A 19,895-nucleotide genomic window follows, 5' to 3' on the forward strand; every position below is an offset into this window, starting at 1 on the left:
GGGACGGTGGTTTGGTCGTGATGGCAGGGACGACGACGGTGGTGGCGGCAGCGTCGGAGCAAGTGGTGAGGAGGTAGTGGTGGCGGTGGTGAAAATGTGTTGTAGTGGTGGTGGAATGCAAGATCAGAAGCTCCGACGAGATTAGCTATGCCCCTTCTTCAAACCTCCATCTTTCCCTTTTTTTTTCCAACTCCGAATAGGTATGTTGATCGGTTGTTTGTGGTGGTGGTGGTTGAATAAATCGGAAAGATTTAAAAAATTGACCGAAGATTGGAGGTGGCGGCGGGGGTGGCGGTGGTTGAACAAATTTGAAAGAACGGCGGCGACGACTTTGTGGTGGTGGTGGGTGTAGTACCCAGCAATGGTGTGGCAGGGGTGAAACAGACCCACTATTAATTAATAATAATGACTATTTTGCCTCTGAGAAAAATGACAAAAAACTAGGATTTAATTTAAGAAATCTGGGCTAATTTTATTTTTAGATCAAAATGAAAAAAAAAAATGAAACCAGATGAACCCGGATACAAAAAATTTCAAATTTGGACATGACAAAATGGCAGTTTACTCCAATTTTTAATTTGTAAGCTTTCCACCAAACCCTCAAACGTCACCCACCGCACGGTGATACTACACACACTTTAGTCACACATCCTTTCAACCTCGAGAATGACGTCACCCTCCGCCGTTCCTCCGATTGCCGCGGCGGCCGGAGATCAACCTGCAACCGCATCGGACTCTGAGGAATACGAGTATGAGGAGATCGAAGTAGAGGAGGAGGTTGAAGTTGAAGAATTCGTCACTGACGACGATAACGAGGACAAACGTGAGCATCTGTTCTGTTTCTGCTATTTTTTTACAATAATTTATCGATCGGAGCTATGATATCGTGTATTAATTAAATCTGTGAACAATGTATGTTACTGTGTGTGTAATCTGTGTGCAATATTTGTGTAATTGTATATGTTTTATGTTAATTATAGTGTTCTAGGGTTTTATTAACTGTTAGTTGAATATAATTTATGCATGAATGCTTAATTAGGCCTTCAGTGTATGCTCATTTGTTGATGAAATAGTGTATGTGTAGTTATAAGTTATCTGCAAACTAGATAGTTATGAAGAAATTATGATGATCATATCTGTTATTAAAAACGTGTAAGTGATGTTAATGTTCTATTGAAAAAGTAAGTTTTGTTGATCTGGTAATGTAATGTATATCATATTTTGGATGAACTAGATTTGATGTTAAGAAAATCGAGTGTAGCTCTTTCCTTTTTGGACATTTGCGGTGACCTTTCGTTTAACGATACTTTTGTTATGCTTATGTTCAATTGAGCTTATGTTATGCCTAAATTGTTTAAGCTGGGTATAATACATTATGGATCTGAGCTATGGTATCGCGTATGTCTGTGACCAATGTATGTTACTGTGTGCTATTTTATGTAATTATATCTATTTTATTCCAGTTATGGTCTTCTAGGGTTTTTTGGACTGTTAATGATTGTGATTTATGCATGAATGCTCAATGAGTCCTATAGTGTGTGTGTATGCTCGTTTGTTTATGACATAGTGCATGCGTAGTTATAAGTTTCTCAAATGGTTATCCTGTCAAATCTGAAAACGCTGCAAGTTAGAAAGTTATGAAGAAGTTTTTATGACATCTGATATCAGTTATTTAACACGTGTAAAAGATATTAATGTTGTATCGAAAAAGAAAGTTCTGTTGATCTAGTAATGTAATGCATATCATATCATATTTTGGACGAACTAGATTTGATGTTAAGAAAATCCGGTACAGCTCTTTCCTTTTTGGGTGTCTGCAGTGATCTTATGTTATAAAGATATTTCTGATGGTTCAGTTGAGCTTATATTATGCCCTAAATGTTTAAGTTGGGTATAATAAAATATCGATCGGAGCTATGGTATTGCATACTATTGTTGTCTGTGAACAATGTATGTTATTGCGTGTGTCATCTATGTGCATTTGATGTGTAATTATATCTATTTTATCCCAATTATGGTGTTCTAGGGTTTTGTGACTTGTCAATTGATTATGCTTGAATGCTCAATTAGGCATTTAGTCTGTGTGCATGCTCATTTGTGTACGGAATAGTGCATGACACGTGTGGTTATAAGTTTCACAAACAACCATGTAGTAACATGATGGTTATCCGTCAAATCTGAAAATGCTGTAATGTGAAAGTTATGAACAAGTTTTTTATGATGATATCAGTTATTTAACACGTGTAAACGATGTCAATGTTCGCTCGAAAAAGAAAGTTCTGTTGATCTAGTAATGTAACGCATATCATATTTTGAATGAACTAGATTTGTTGTTAGGAAGATCAGGTGTAGCTCTTTCTTATTTGGACATTTGCAGTGATATTACGTTTTAAAGATACTTCTGTTATGTTTATGTTTAATTGAGCTTTTATTATGTCTAAATTGTTTAAGTTGGGTATATAGACTAGTTGAATGTTGGAATTTGGCTGACTACTGAAATTAGCCACATGTTAATAAATGAATTCCCACTAGAGCGCGAAGAAAAGTACTTTTTTAAATTGTTTTTTGTGGCGAGGTTTTCGAGAACACACATGACAAGGAATGACGCTACGTAGCCCTAACCTAACATGTAGGTTTCACATGGATCATTTTTATTGGTCAATGGCCATAATCTTTTGCATGTATTGTAGAGAACAATCTGAGTGAAGAAGTATGAAATGAAGAGACTAATGGACAACAGTTTGTTCTTAACGTATTTGTTTTTGTGGGATAGTGGCAGGGCTCTAAGTTTACAATTGAGGAGATTAGATATACCATGTTTACTTTGTTGTGAGCGGTCGGAATTATTGCAACCTTTCTAATTTTGCATGAACATTACACTAAGACTATGAAGTGTGGTATATAGCGTCAAATTACCAATCGAGACTTGTAAAATTTACGACCCCCAAAAGAAACATAGACGGAGTAAGGAAGTTAGATCGGAAAATTAGACAAATGGGAGTTCTTATTTTACGCCTATTATATGCCAAAAGATATAGAACCTGTCTCACGTAAGCCGAGTCATCATACTCTTGCTTTAATGGTTTACACCAATAGCAGAATTTGCAAAACCTTTGAGGAGTTACAAGATCTTATATAATCTGATAGAGATGGGCCTGCCAAGATCTTTGGTTGCAAAGATTAGCAAATAAGGAAACTTGGCACATACTTGTTGATTCTTATATACGCGATTTGAAATCTAAGTTAGAAACTAATTTGTCTCTTCATTCTGTTTAGTTCTTGTTTTCTTCCTAACCCACAATTATCTATTTTTTCTTGCTACTTGTTTCTGATTTGAGAGGAAACTTCGCATATGTTTTGTTAACTATCAACTGATCATTATCATTTATCACATGTGATTTGTGCCTCTGAAACATCTTGATAAAAGTAGCATCCAAGGATGAGAAATCTCCTCAATGTGGTGATGGGATCATGACTGTCGAGACTGCAAACCCTATAAACGAATGCAGCAAACAAGTGCCTGCGACTGACAAAGTTCTACATTCCGAGGAACAAACTGCACAACAACAAAAGGAATCCAAGTGCACCGACTTTTCAATGAAAACTTGCAGACACGATCAATCTGTAGTTCCTGCAGGGAAACCTACATTGATATCTAATGATGAGAAATCTTCTCAATATGATGGTGGAATCGTGACTGCGGAGACCGCAAATCCTATAAATGAATGCAGTAAACAAGTGACTGCATCTGACAAAGTGGACAAAGTTCCACTTTCCGAGGAACACACTACACAGGTGAAGACAGAGGATTTCGAGGATGTACAACAAACGGAATCCAGGTGCAGTCATGTTTCTGTACTTGAATATATTTGATTATCAGTCAACGGATGTGTTGACTTTTTGTAATATCCTTTTGATTTCCAGATTGGATGTTGATGTCACCCTGATAAGACCTAGAAGTTTGTCACCTGCAATGGAAATTAATAAAGGAAACAAACGGCTAGCTATTGGATGTAAGTTCTTTGCATTAGGTTGGTGCATTAACGGATCTTCTTGTAGGTTTCTTCATGTGAAAGACGGTACAGATGCTGGTGCCATACAAAACAAGACTCAGAAAAGTGTTGAAGGTAAGTTAGGTAACTCTTATTTTATTCAGAAAAGAGTAAAATGCCATTTTCGTCCCTGAGGTTTGACCAGTTTTGCAAATTTTGTCCAACGGTTTGTTTTTCCGCATCTGGATCCAAAAGGTTTGAAATCTTGCCATTTTTGTCTGGCTTGTTAACTCCATCCATTTTCTCTGTTAAGGCAGGGGTATTTCCGTCTTTTTTGTTAACTTAAAGGGCAATTCGGTCTTTTCCAGGGGTATTCGGTCTTTTTACATAAAGTGAAAAAGACCGAATTGCCATTTATTGTAGCAAAAAAGACGGAAATACCCCTGACTGACTTAACCGAGAAAAATGGATGGAGTTAACGCGCCAAATGAAAATGTCAAGATTTCAAACTCTTGGTTCCAGATGCGAAAAAACAAACCTTTGTACGAAAGTTGTAAAACTGGTCAAACCTCAAGGACGAAAATGGCATTTTACTCTTCAGAAAAAGTCCAACAAAGGACAGTTTGAACTTGTTATTTTTTCCATGTTCTTGTTACCTTTTCAGGTGTAAGCGATGGCACACAATCTTATATGTCCATTGATGTGGATAAAGTTAATCCTCCTGTTAAAATGACTGGTTCATCTAATGATGTGGATAAAGTTAATCCTCCTGCTAAAGCAGATAGTTCTCAACATGGACCTTTAAGTAATCCATCAAAGGATTTGCCAAAAAAAGAAGAATTTGGTGGTAAAGAATACCGTTTTGCGCTTAATAATCATGTTTACATCCCAAGTTATAATAGTTCGGTTCTACCCAGAACTACAAGTAAGTTAAGTTCGTCACCTTGGAAGTCCGATTCAAAATTTTCCAGTTACGATTGGGAGGCATCAAAGCCTTTTAGGTCAGCATTTCTTATTTCTAAAGGAATATCTTCTCCAGATATCCAGTTTGATCCAATTGTTACTAGTACCGACCCACCGCCAAAAAATGGTGATAAGTTATCCAAATTATCACCTTCTGTTAAAGAGAAATTAAAAACAGAAAATGGTTCTATTGGCAGTCATGTAAATGGCAATAATGGTATTAATGTGGACAGTAATGAAGCTGCTGGTGCTAAAACTAAACAGGAAACTAAAAACAGTGAAAGTAAGGGAAAAGACCACCCCGGGGATGTAGTACAAGCAAGTAAAGTACATTTTAGTAGTCACGATTCTCTTGGCGGGCCTACAAAAGAAGTTAATAATCATAAACTAGTATTTGATGTGGGAGGGGACATGCATAGAGAATCTAAACCTGTGAGACATTTCCGTGCTGCTTTGGTTGAGTTTGTGAAAGAGTTAGTGAAGCCAACATGGCGTGATGGTAAATTGAGCAAAGACGCCCACAAACTGATTGTTAAAAAGGCTGTTGATAAGGTCCTTACCACCTTACCACCGGAGCATATTCCGAGTGTCAAAGAATCTATTGACATGTATCTTACCTCATCCCAGACAAAACTGATGAACCTTGTAGAGGTGTGTTTTCTCACTAATTCACTATGCGTATATAACTATTAGATGATATTGACAGTTAGGTACTTTTGTTTGCAGGCATATATTGCGAAGTATGGAAAAATATGACATCTTTTCTTGTAAGTGGAGAGCACTCCTCGTTAAATGATGTGAGTTTCGACATCTTCTCCTTTTGGATCTTTGTAGAAAATGTTTGTTTCTAGTTTATGAATGTGGCTTAAACCGTATGTGTGATGGAATGTTAAGGGTTTTTTTTTTTTTTTTTTTTTTTTTTTTGCTCCTTTTATCATCTACTTGGCCATGTTTAGGTGTTTTATCTGATGTTGTTTTGCTAATTAAAACCAATGTATGTTGGTTTCTTTGGTGGTTTCCTTTAAATAGATTTGTAAGGTGGATCACTAACACAAGTACAAAAGTTGGTTAGAACTAATAGAAATAAGGGTGTTAGTTTGCATGAATAATGACAGAGAGATTAAGTATGTAGAATAGATTCTTACGAATAGTTAGTTGTGTTGGCGTGATGACTTGTTTCTATTGATTACTAAAGGGACGGTTTAAGTTGTTATCACTTAAAGACTTCATTCTTGTTCTTATGAAGTCATCCTTACATAGAGTGATGGTTTAGTGGTATCACTTGGACTTAATTTTTGTTTACATGAAGTCATCCTTACTTTCATGAACTTATGTGAATTTTGAGAGTTTCCTTTTAAAGTCTGGGTGAAGTTTTGAGACCACATTGCTCATCTCTTCCATAACAAAGTGAAAACAATTGAAGTTAATAAAACATCACTTTCGACATCGAGCTTCTTTAATAATATATATCCATCTTCAAGTAGGTTTTCTTAATGACAAACTACCTTACTCCTATCATCTACCTATACCTGCACCTTCTAGGATTTAAACCCCCTACCTCTTGGATAGATGGATAGAAGGGAGGCACCATACCACTAGACCATAGGTCATGGGTTCATCTTCAAGTAAGTGTTTTTGAGTTTTTGCACTCAATCATGATCAAGAGTTTGCTTTAGGATGAACTTCAAGTCGATCATTATCATATGCTAATTCTACAATGAAATTACTTTCATATCTCACAAGCTAGTATATGATAATTAAGTAAGGGTGCATATTATGGGATGAAATGAGCTCTAATACTTTTTTGCCTTCTTCACACTTTATTCAATCCTTGTAGAGCTCCTTACTAATTTGGTTAGGCTTTCTTGTTGAGCAATTGTGAAAGGTTTCAAACTCTCAAATACCCTATCTCAACTAACGAAGCAAGCTATCAATTGAATCAACATTGAAACTTCTTCATTTCATAAAAAAAGATCATAGAGCTAGCTCATACAACACAATGTCAAGTCTTTATGATCATCTCCTATTCAAACAGCGATATAGGCCAAGAGCGACATAAGGTCAAATAGGTAGTGTACAAATTTGTCTAAACCTCCTCATAGTCGCTCGGGTGGAATGATCTCTAGTTTGGAGCGAACAAACATTTAAATAATTACAACAAAAAGGTTCCCTTCAAAATAGTGCATGGATTTTCCGTTATTCATTCAAGCCGAATAGATAAGAAAGAGGGTTACCTCTAATCACACATAGATCAATGAAGGTTTCGAATCTCACATTGGAGTAGGTAGCGTATTTCATCTTACATAAAAATTGAAAGTGATATAGAGACTTACACACAAACGAACTTGAACGGAGTAGATGTGTGCTTGCATCATGGTTTGTTAGGTTCAAAGTGGTGCAACGAAACCAACACAAACACAAACGAATATCACGTAGAAGAGAAAATAACGAGCACGACAATTTTAATGCTATTCAGTTTCGGTGTGAAACGTTCACGACTGCAAGTATGCAACTAGGTCCTTTCTTTATTATGCTTAGTACGAAGATTACAATTACATCGTGGGGTATTTACAAATTACAATATGAGAAGTAGGGTTAGTAACTTGAGTTACAAGAAAAACTGTTTAGGATCTTAACTAAAGTTAATAAAATTGGCCTTCGTAGTCTCCAATGGTTTAGGTGGTCCAAACTCCTGCCTAGTAAGCATGCCACATCATTCCAAACCCCATTTTTTCCTACAACAATAAACCATTCCAAACCACCACCTCATTATCCACCTCATCACCTACTTTTCTTTTATTTATCTATTTATAATTTATATGTTCAGTTTATAAATTGTATAAATAAATAATTGTATTTCTTTTGTATTAATAATGTTAATTTTTTCATTTATAAATTATATACCTATTCTTTTTAAAATTTTAAATATTTGATAATATAATTTTTTATATTATTATTATTTTTTAATTCTCAAATGGTTACAACGGCTATTTTTTCAAACGATTACTGTTCCAACGACTATTTTTTCAAATGGTTACTGTTCCAACGACTACTTTTTCAAACGGTTACTGTTCCAACGACTATTTTCCTAGTCCCTATAAATACAACATTTCGTTTTACATCCCACATTTGCACCTCTCAATTCACAGATCACTGCAACTACCAAACTAATTCGAAGATATGGGTGGTGATGGAGCCGAACCGTCAAACCTCAAGCGATCTTCTTGTCGATGTTCTAACCCTTAACATGCTCCACCTACAGCAGTGTACCAACAACCGGCAGTAGTCTACCAACCACCGACAACAAGACCACGACGATCACCCAATCTAAATCCTCATCTTTTTAACCCTCCACCTCCATAGGAGTATGTTTGGGATGGTATCACAGATGATGAAGCGGACTTGATGTACGGCTACATCATGGCACAACTCCAATTTGATCGTTTGCGACTTGGGGGAGTCAAACAAACTTCAACGCAAACCCTCCACCCACAAACCGTTGTCCAACACAAGTCGTACCCGACCGACCTTGGTGAGGAATACCTATCACCGGTGCACGATAACCCATCCCCTCCAACTCCTGACTGGGGACGCTTACCTCAAGATTATAGGTCGGACGGTCGTGATAACGATCGTAGTGTGTCACCTCCACCGGGTAACATTTTGGTTGGGATGGGTACTATTAGGGCTTTCAAGTGTTTAATTAGGAATTAATATTGTATGTTTAATTAGGTTTGTGTAATATTAAAACTAGGTGTGCATAATACTAAAGTTAGGTTTGTGTAATTTTTTAATTTGGTTTATGTAAATTTTTTTATTTGTTTTATATAATTTAATTAGGTTTAGTTTTTAATTTAAAAAAAACATAAGAGTTTGTTTGAAAAAAACATTAGGAAATAGGTTTTTTAATTTAATCAAATACCCCACTTGGCGGCCCACCCAAACACAATCGGATGGGTCCGCTTGAGCGTACCGCCCCACCTCCGGACCACTCCACCTCACCATCTCCAACGGTGCAAGTTTGTTTGGATGGGGTTTGAGGAGCGGACCACCCCAAAGGACTTCCCGTTGGGGATGCTCTTAGAACCCATCGACCACATGAGCCCAAGATCGGGCCCAAAGACTTCACGTCTAACAATCTCCGACTTGAAGGCTTTGCAATCCACAAACGACAATCTAAGCTAATCCCGCATTTAGTGACTTTAGTAATCTTCAAAACAAGTCTTCCAAGTCTCCAGTTCCGTTTAAGGGAGTGACTACCCTAGTAAAAGCGACTGACAAAGTCTGGCTCGCTGAATCCGGGTAGATCTAAGAGGGTTCAGTTTGGAGACATTGAAGCCCGGAGCCATCGGGATGTGAGCTGAGCGTATTAGGGGGTCTGAACTAGGTTCGTGCGTGCGGTGTGGTTTCAAAAAGCCGTTGTGTTCAGAAGACCGAGAACCCGAATGTGAAAATCTCTTTTGGGAATAGTCTGCTGATTTTAGAGAGTGTTTATTCTCTAGAAGTCTTTGGAGCCAACAATGCGAGTCTATGTTAGTCGGTTGAGATTGAGGATGTGTCTATGACTGGTTATTCCATGGTAGGGCTGGTGACGACTGTGTTGGAGCTCTCGAGAGCTTCAATGGATCTTTCCGGGTTAATGGAAAGGCGACTGCAATTAGGGAATTTGAAGATTATTGGAGTTACTGGATGACTGGGTTGCTTTGTGCTTGGATGGTGGGCTCGAGTTTATCACAAGGCCTTCAAGTAGGAGATTGTTGGGTTATGAAGGTCTTTGGGCCAATATGGGTCGATTAGAAGGCTCTGGGATGATATTTTTTATTAAAAGGTGGAAGGCCCATTTAGTTATTTCTTGTTCCCCAAGTTTATTAACCCTGATCTTGTTCTATTTATACCCCATGATGTAATTGTAATCTTATGCCGAGCATAATAGAATATCTAGTTGTAGCCTGTGGACATATGATCCACATCGAATCCGAACCACGTAAAATTGTTGTGTTCCTATTTGCTTTTATTTTCTGCTTGTTCCGCGAGACTTGAAATATTAACAAATTCCTCTATTTTAAGATCTTTTAATCTTCATGTACAATCAAACTAACTCTATGCACCATCAAACAAGCTTAATGTACAATCAGTTAAACTCTATTTACAATTAGAGAAGCTCAAGAAAAAGAAAAAAATAAAGAATGTGAACAAATAAGAATAATACCAGGCACAACTTAAAAGAAAAAAAAAACAACTGCTAAGAAAAAATCATTATAAATTGAAAAAGTAAACTAAAAAAGTACTAAAACTGCATGACTTGTAAATAATGAAAACGAAATCATTTTAAGCTCGACTAGGCTTCTAACCGAGCGGCTTAATTTTAAAAAAGAAGCTGGCCGGTTAGATTGAGCTTAGAAGAAAGAAAAGGCGTTGATCCAAAGTGAGCCGGATAAGGATGTAGAGTTGAGCTCATACAAAAATGATTAAATGAGTTTAGGATATTTACAAATTTACAAAATATAAATTAGCAACATTTTGTTGCTCTACATTGTTGTAACCTATGCATTGGGAGTTTTTCAAAAAAGTTTTTGTATTTTTCATTTTTAACACAAAGGTTTTTATCTTTTGCATTTAACCCCCTTTGAATTTTTTTTTATTTTTAACCCAAAGCTTTTCATCTTTTACAATTTAACCCCAACACTTTTTATTTTTAACTTTCGCCCCCCCATACTTTTCATTTCGCAAGTTTTTCGTTTTACGTTTCGTTCTAAATTTTGCGAGTCAACACGCCGCAACGTGCGTGTGAGATTCAACCGTTTTTCGTCTGTTTGTTCCCGTTTGACAGACCAGTCACAACGCTTCTATTTTTCTTCGTTTAACAAATTCGTTGCAACGCGCGGGTCCTAGATCGACTTAGTTATTATTTTCAATGTTTAACGTTTATGGCTAATTTCTTCGCATTAACACGTCGCAACGGACGTGCGTGGTTCAACGATTTTACGTCTGTTTTTCGTTCGATGTTATTTTTTTTTTTACTTTTTTATTTTATTTTTACGAACTCTTCTAATGTTGGTGGTCGTTGTCAGTGGTGTGGCATTAGTGCTACTTGTCACGATTTTAAGAACGTATTTAACCTATTAAGTTATTACTAATAATTTGTTTCAAGTTTACCACTATACCCCTTTACTTAAGAAAAACTAATTTTTTTACGTGCATATTTTTGTGTACATGTCAGTATAAATTCGATTTGCTTTATATTTCGACGTAAACTTTTCTTGGAAACAATTTAGGTTAAATATAATATGTTTTCATTTAACAAAAAACCATTTTTTTCGTGCACATTTTTATGTACGTTTCGGTATAAATTCGAGTTGGTATATGTTTCGACATAAGCTTTTTTGGGGAACGAGTCAGGTCAAATATAATATGTTTTCGTGATTATTTTATGAATGTTCTGTAAATTTTGTTTCGCTCGGAGTGGAGTCAAATTGTGGTTTCTTTTTTCCCTTTTTTAAAAGCTCTAATTAATCTCTTTTGAGTATACGTGTCAACTTTTCCATTATACATGTTACATTTTCTATGTATGACTAGGGTCACATGTAATACGTTATGATTGTACGGTATAAATTTGATTTACTTTATGTGTTGAATTTTTGATCCAATCACGTTGTTTATATAAGTTACATTGAGTTCAATCGATTACTTCTAAACGCGTGTTTTTATATGGTTATCGCATCACATAACGTTTGGACTAATTCATTTGATGTTTGCGATGTACCCGCGCCGCAACGCGCACGGGTCTTATTGCTAGTTAATATAATAAATAAAAAACAATTATTATGTAATCCGTAAGTTCATCCTAATCATAGTTGTCAATAGCGGCTATAGCGACCGCTATAGCGCGCTATGTAGCCATGCGACCAAGTGTCGCTATATGGGTCATAGCGACCAATAGCGTATTTAGCGACAATTAGGTATTTTTTTTTTGGATGTAAATAGCAATTAGATATAGCTATAAAATAGCTGGATTTATAGGTTTTTGTTAAATATACATGTAAAATGGCATACAAGGGTATTTTGATGTAATATGCATATAAAAATTTTCAAAATTCTTTTTCTAGTGTAATCGCTATTTATAAAATAGCCGCCGCTATTTGTCTCTATTCGCTACGTAGCCTATAGGTGCCTTGTTGCTATTTGTCGCTATTCGCTATCGACAACTATGATCCTAATTGCATTTCCTTCTTAAACTAACGCTATTATCTAAAATCAAATCAAGTCATTTCCTATTTTACTAATAAAAATCAAATTGTGATAAGTGTGTTCTATATTTTATATTTTGTCATTTTGTTTTGTTTTTCTAAAATATAAAAAAGAGTAAAATTTGAAATATGAAAATAATGAAAAAGTTCTATAAAAAGTAAACATTCAATCTGTTGTTTTACATCCCAAAAAATAAACAATAAAGGAAAATCTAGTATGTTACACACTATTATGCTCCCATATTTATTAACACACAATCAAATATTATCTCATTACAATACTGGTGTCATAGAAAATAGGAGAGCCAAACAACATAATTTCTTCTGATTTTGTTGATACACTAATTAGTTTGATTACCTTCCAATTAATGCCGCCACAATAAATGGTTGTCTACTGATGCTAATTTGAACCCTGTCTAAACTTAGTAAAGGAGACTTGAACTATAGTAGGACTAACTTTATGTGAATCGTCTGTCATTAATCCAATTTATTATATTTATATAGAATAATCATTGGAACAACTTAGTTTTCCTTTGCTTAGAAACTTGTCTAGTTCGAGGAGGTTTTGGGATATGATCTTTTGTATTCTTGGTTTAAAAAGGTGCGCATAGGCACCTTTCATGTGAGGCGCATGAGGCCATAAGGAAAGCGCCTAAGGGTCTTGAGGCGCTACTTCTGGGTCAAAGTTAGGGTTTGTAGGGGTCCGATATGTACAAAACACCGAAGAGTTTAAGAAATTTTGAAAAGGTTTGGTTGATAAAAAAGGTTGATATGTAGAACAGATGAGAGAGATGCAACTTATGGTTGTAAATAAAAGCTTATTTTGTTGTACATACAGCAACGCCTTGCGTTCGTGATATTAATGATATTAGTTTTGCAAACCATGTGATTATCTTCTGTTTATATCTTATATTAATAATGATATTACCTTTTGCAGTTTTTCTTGTAAGGCCCTATGATATAAAATTAACATCTTTTCTTCACCGAGAACTAGCTTGCAGAATAAGGCCATTTAATCCATAAATGTCTTTTGCCCTTTTGGGCCGGAGGCGTGTTTTAATGAAGTTTACTTAAAAAAAAAAAAATTAATCCATAAATTCTGAGTGTTTTTTTAAGTATTGGCTCTTTTTTATTTAATGCATGTAGCAATAAATTTGATTTTTTTTTTTTTTTGCTATTTTGGCAGGCTTTAAGTTTTGAAACAAATTTAGTAAAACCTTAAATGTTAGGAAAGATCTAAATATTCATAAATAATCTGTCTTTATGACTTTAATTAATTATTCTAATTTGGTTCAATACTTTTTTGTTTTTACCTTGTATAAATATTCTAATATGGTTCTATTGTTAAATTATGGCAGATTAGCAAGTCATAGCACAAGCCACAAACGACATATGTTGCATTATCTTCCATGCTGCATTGAGTAGTTTTACCTTCTGCTTTCTTTATGGTGCTTAAAGCTTATGACTGCTACTGAACCCTTAATTTTGTGTTCCTTCTAATTGGAAATCATTGCACAGGTTAGCAAAAATTGGGGATTATTTGCAATAATGAAACTCATAGATGATGGAGATGCTGGAATTTAGTTGGCATAGTTTTGATGATATGGTGGCAGAAGTAGACCAGGCCGGGCCTGGGAGGGGCCCTGGGCTTGGGTTACTGTTCCTGAATGCATACAAGGCCAACAAAGAGGAGAGAATCAGATGAGTTTGTATGTGCTGCTGTTTATCATCATTAAGGTATGTGAGTAACCTACAATCAATTTAAGATTATGTCACTGATAGCAATTTTGACTAGGGGTGTTCAGCATTCGTTTCGAATTCGAAAAATTTGAACTTCGATTAAATTCGATTCGATTATCAGGAATTCATTTCGATTATAAGAATTCGAATTCGATTCAATTCGAGTCAAGTCAATCGAATACGAATTTATAATACATATATAACTTTTATTGGGCTATACTATAAATTATTTTCAAAATTTATTACAAGTACTAAAATTACCCATTACCAAACCCACTACATGGCCCATAACTAAAACCTAAGTAGCAAATCTATTAGTATATTTCTAACCCTAAAAAAATTAACTTGTAGTGGTTATTCCCGAATTCTCGTTTTGAATGTTATTATGGTACTTTATTTGGAATGTTTTATGGCTGCTTTAAAACTTATGTTTCATTTTAATAGTTATTTACATGTTTTAAAAGAAACGAATCAATTCGATTCGAATTTGAATTTTTAATCGAATACGAATTGGGTTTTTTTATTCGAATCGAATTGGGTAGGTTTTAATCGAATACGAATCGAATTCGAATTCAAGGAAAAATAAAAATAATTCGATTCGATGAACACCCCTAATTTCGACCCTATTTACCTATGAATAGGTTGACTCATTTTTTATTTCTAGCGGGTAAAATGGGTAAAATCAAAATAACGGGGGGGGGGGGGGGGGGGGGGATGTTGAACGGGTCCAAGCAGGTACAAAGTGGCGTGAACTAGAGAGAAACCATTGTGGTTATCTTGGAGTGCAAATGCTCTAAAAAGGTCAGACAATCATCCTATACAAATGATTTGTTTGGTGTTTCAGTTACCTTTTACCAACTGGGCCTTTTGGCCAAATGACGAAAATGAATACTCTTTACTGTAATGATGTGTGATTATGTAAATGCTCATGAAGGACAGACTGTCCAGAAAAATCACTATTTTTTGGATAAGTATGACCAGCGAGTAAAAGCTGACTGAAATCCCGGTGATAAAAAAAATATGGCAGGTGTATTGTTGCGGTGGCATATATCTTTACTTGATAGTACTGAGAATCAAACACGGCTAGAAAATAATAAATTTTGGAATGTCATTACTAACCCGTTAAATAAAAGGGTCATGTTTGGGTTGGGCGGTTTCACCCGTTTGGCTAAACAGGTTGACCCGCTATCCCTTTTGGCACATTATTACACAACACTCCTAACCCATTTGACTCGGTCATGTTTGGGAATTCAGGTTACACGATTTTAAGTGTGTCCCAACTTATAGGGTTGATGTCTTTAAACTTTAAAGCGAATAAATATATGGGTCGTGTTGGGGTTCAGTATTACAACCCACCAACCCGACATGAGTGACACCTGGGCTGAATTGTAAGCTGTCTGGTGTTAGTGTCGGTATGGTGTCTCTTTCATGACATCCTATGAAAACAGCTGCTCCAGGTACATGGGTCACTTTGGATCAGATTTAGAAGCCTCTAATGTCCGGCTGTCCCATTGGATTAGACGTGTGGTTGGCGATGGCAAGTCAATCTGGTTTTGGATTGATACATGGGCTGCAAGTTTTCCACTAAAAGACATGTTTCCTTCACTGTTTAAATCGGAAGCTGTCAAAGATCGTGTCATGCACGAGTGTTATTCCATTCAAAATGAGTACCCCCTACACGAGTGTTATTCCATTCAAAATGAGTACCCCCTGGCCCATGAGAAGCTCCGCCATTGAGCGTGAGTGGGAGAACTGGTGTAAGTTTAAAGTCTAGTTATTTCTTGTTCAGGGGTGTAATGTTATGTAATGAGGTGTAATATACTTGTGTTTTGGTCGGTTTCTAGACTTGCTAGGCCGGCCTTGATTTTATAATATATCTGATTTTTGCCGTTAAAAAAAAACTTAAATTTCTCATTATTCTTGTTGATAAACATCCTTATTAATAAACAGACTATTAGATGTAGTTAACAATTATTAAATGTTCATCAAAAGTAGTTCCTGAGCAGTGAGCCATTGGTGATTTCTTGTAGGTTGACGGGTAACTGGTTTCTATACACAACTATCTGCGATGCAACGCTAGGGATCTACTCTGTTCTTCAATAAATTTTATGTTAAGTGAGCCTTTTACCCTTTTACAATATGAACTGTTTAGGATCCAGTATCTCCAAAGAGTCTTTTCTTAGTTTTAGGTCAAGAAAAGAGGGTCATTATTTGGGCCACTTACCTTAATCGCTAATGTGCGGGCCTGTGTCAATTGCTATTACCTAGAGGTGAATATTGGAACTGGTTTTGATCTCGTATCATCCGGCAAGTATACAAGAGTGTGAAGAGACTGATTTGAACGAGTTTTTAAAGCTTTCAAGCTCGGTTTCGGGTTTTGGCTAAAAGGGGTTAAAAATTAAGATACACGTAAAAGGTAGCATGTTATTGATGTTTGAAGCTTGTAACGACTTATGGGATGATTCTAACGCATCTCCAATAAAAAAAAAGTTAGGATCTTGAGGTTAAGCAAGTTTGGGTCTGAAGAATATCTGCCACTAACGAGACTTAGGGTTTTCTTAGCTAACCAAGTGTTCACGGGTCGGATAGTACGTGTTGATCTGTAAAGGAGCCAACTCTCGGTTGAGTTCTAGATGCCCTCTTTTTTTTAAGATTAAATTACAAGTTTTGTTCTTTATGTTTGTCCCAAATTTCAGGCGATGTCTTTTACCTTTAAAATTGATGAGTTTTGTCCTTAATGTTTCCAAATCGTGCACGTTATGTCCTTTAAGGCAAACCCAGTTAATTTTTTTTGTTAAATCTGGTCACCCAGGGGTATTTTAGTCTTTTACCCTGTTTACTTGGTATTATTAAAAAATAAAACAAAATAATTTTATTATTATTATTATTATTATTATTATTATTATTATTATTATTATTATTATTATTATAAGTGGAAAAAATCAACAGACTGATGAAGAACATGATCATGAACTTCCTCAGCAGACTGATGAAGAACAGAACCCTTCACCGCCATCTCCACCACCCTTCACCGCCATATCCACCACCACCCTCCATCGCCACCGGCACTACGGCCACCGTCACCACCACCCTCCACCGACATCATCACCACCCTCCACCAAACACCCTTGTCAAAACCCCTCCAATCCTTTGCCTTCTCTCTCACCTGCCGCCACCTGCCACCACCACCACCACCACCACCATCCCGCATAACCCACCTCCACCGCTTCAGTAGTGCAACCCCACCATTACCACAGCTGTACCTACACCAAAACCACCCACACAACCCACCCACCACCATCGATTCTCTCTCTCTCTCCTTCACCCACCAACGTCTCCACCATCACCACCCCCACTAGAACCCTATCCCCAACCTGCAACAACCCAAACCAGCAACAAACACCATTAAACCTACCACCCCCACTGGAACCCTAACCCCAAGAACCTGCAAACCACCCAAATCAGCAACCACCACCATAAACTCACCACCCCATTCACAGCAACGGTGATGAGCACAACGACAGTGATGAGCACAGCGACGGTGATGAGCACAGTTACCGATCTTCATACTGTTTTCGGAGGAGCAGATCGCCGGAGAAGACGGATGAGCACAGCGACGGTGATGAGCCGGAGAAGACGGATGAGACGGTGATGTCGCCGGAATCTCTGGAGGAGCTAATCGCCTGGATGGTGGTGATGGTGGGAGGTGGCGGCAAGTGAGAGAGAGGGGGGGAGAAGAGAGAGAGTGACGGTAGGTTAGAGGGAGAAGGTAATGTTTGTTTTTATATATATATTTTTAGAGTAATACTTACACAATGGTCCCTGAACACAAGTTCTTTTACACAATGGTCCCTGATAAGATGAAATGACAACAATGCCCTCATGTGCAAGGCACATGATCAGATTTAACAAAAAAAAAAATTAACTGGGTTTGCCTTAAAGGACATAACGTGCACGATTTGGAAACATTAAGGACAAAACTAATCAATTTTAAAGGTAAAGGACATCGCCTGAAATTTGGGACAAACATAAAGGACAAAACTTGTAATTTACTCTTTTTTTAAACCATTTTGGGTTGATATGCATGGTGATTGGTGCCCTAAGCGTTTATACTCTTTAAGACGATTGTTATGCTGTTACGTGATTTAATTGATGATGTACAATTCATGTATTCAATGATTGACATTTGACGGTAGACGATTGATGGCTAGCATTTGTTGCTAGTATTATTGACGGGTTTGTGTGGACGTGACAGCGCGACAGTTATGGACGATTGATGGAGTCTTATGCTGGTATAAGCCTGCTTGTCTTTGTGTCCGGCAACGGTTGATGGTGAAATTCGCTTCACGATTTTAAAGCCGACGTGCAAAATTGATGTGAAAATGTGTTTTGATGAAAAAAAATGTTTTAAAGTGATAATTAATTGTTTTTAACTTATTAGAACTCACTCATAGCTCTAAGTATGGGGACATTTATCCGTTTAAAAACTATGATTTGATGCTTAAACCTAACTGTCAGGTCTTCCAAGTTTGGAGCCTTACATTAAACCGCTGATTTGTCTTTGATTTTGACTGATCAATCGGCCCTTTGAACGCTCCTAGTTGTAACCTTGACAAAAGTCAAAACTACTAGTGATTGTTTGATTGATTCAAAAGTCAAAACCTCGGCTGTTGACTTTTGAGCTTATATTTTCTAGTTAATTTGAAGATTCTAACAATTTAAAAGTGTAAGATCTTGGGTTTAAGTCTCACATGAATTCGCTATTCATTATAAAAATATGAAAAAATTCTAAAGATGGCATACAACACGTAAATTTGCGTCTTAACTCGTCACGTTTTTATTTGCAGGTAAGTTTTGACTGACATTTCATATAAATACATGAAATTAATCCTTGTTTTAATGATGACTTTTCGTTTATATAATACTAGATTTACCACCGGCCGTAATGCGGCGGGGGATTCAATAGTTATATATCATGTTAGATTAAAGGCAAATGTTTCTCACATGACCACGAGTCTATGTGTAAAACCGAGAAAAAAATAACTTAGTCGATCTCTGACTCGCACGTTGCGACAGACCTATCAAATAGGGAAAAATTCAATGTTTTAAAACCGGTAAATACCGGCCGGTTATACCGGTATTACCGTTTCTAGATGTAAATCCGGTACGAAACACCCCAGTAAATAAGTGAAACGGCATAAGGTTTGTACCGGCGGTAAAATCCGGTATACCGGTTTGAAACGTAATACCGGTACCGACACAGGGTTATTTTAGTTTGAGTTGATACTTATTTCAATATATATGTTACTGATCTTATGTGATTTTTATATATTATGATTATTCGTAAGTAAAAGTTCTTATTTAATATTGTATGAAACGAAAATAGTTGATGTATTCAACACTCAAATGACTTAAACATATCGTACACTTTCATTTGAAAGAGTTTGTTGGAAAATTGAATGATTTTCAATTATCTTTTGGATTAACTTTTGAGTTGATGTTGTAATTTATGAAATTATAGAGTTAGCTAGTCAACCCGGTTGAACCGCTCGGTACAACCTGTTTCAACCGGTTGAACCATTTTTTAGCCTAATCCGGTTTGATCTAAAAACCGGTTTTTAAAACATTGGGAAAAATAGACGCGCTGCGACGGAAATGTCAAACAGGAAAAAATAGATGAAAAAACGTTGAATCCCACACGCACGTTGCGGCGTGTTAAGTCGGAAATTTAGAATGACACGTTAAACGGAGAACTTATGAAAGATGAAAAGTATATATATAAGGAGACTAAAGTTTAGAGTAAAAAAAATGTTGAGATTAAATTGCAAAAGAAGAAAAGTTTTGGATTGAAAGTAAAAAGAATTAAATGGGTTAAATTGCAAAAGATGAAAACTTTTGAATTAGAAGTGAAAAATCAAATTAATCAAAGGAGTTAAAATACCAAAGATTGAAA

General features: G+C 36.4%; 1 protein-coding gene across 9 annotated transcripts; it reads left to right on the forward strand.

The window, feature by feature from the left end:
• The first annotated feature begins 573 nt into the window (after positions 1–573).
• Positions 574–16,596, forward strand: LOC110911926 (protein FRIGIDA-ESSENTIAL 1). Of its 9 annotated transcripts, XM_035983882.1 has the most exons (9): positions 574–823; positions 3,428–3,839; positions 3,925–4,127; positions 4,657–5,606; positions 5,682–5,752; positions 13,561–13,650; positions 13,721–13,939; positions 14,678–14,743; positions 15,391–15,843. In XM_035983882.1, the coding sequence occupies exons 1-5, from the start codon at positions 667–669 to the stop codon at positions 5,709–5,711; spliced, it is 1,752 nt and encodes a 583-aa protein (XP_035839775.1). In that variant the 5' UTR covers positions 574–666; the 3' UTR covers positions 5,712–5,752; positions 13,561–13,650; positions 13,721–13,939; positions 14,678–14,743; positions 15,391–15,843. The 9 variants fall into 9 exon arrangements, with proteins under 9 accessions (XP_035839775.1, XP_035839773.1, XP_035839774.1 ...); XM_035983880.1 differs by adding an exon at positions 15,973–16,596 and having other exon boundaries at positions 13,721–15,699; XM_035983881.1 differs by having other exon boundaries at positions 14,678–15,843.
• The last annotated feature ends 3,299 nt before the right edge of the window (positions 16,597–19,895 follow it).

The sequence above is a fragment of the Helianthus annuus genome, chromosome 15, assembly GCF_002127325.2.
Source record: "Helianthus annuus cultivar XRQ/B chromosome 15, HanXRQr2.0-SUNRISE, whole genome shotgun sequence".
Taxonomy (NCBI): Eukaryota; Viridiplantae; Streptophyta; class Magnoliopsida; order Asterales; family Asteraceae; genus Helianthus; species Helianthus annuus.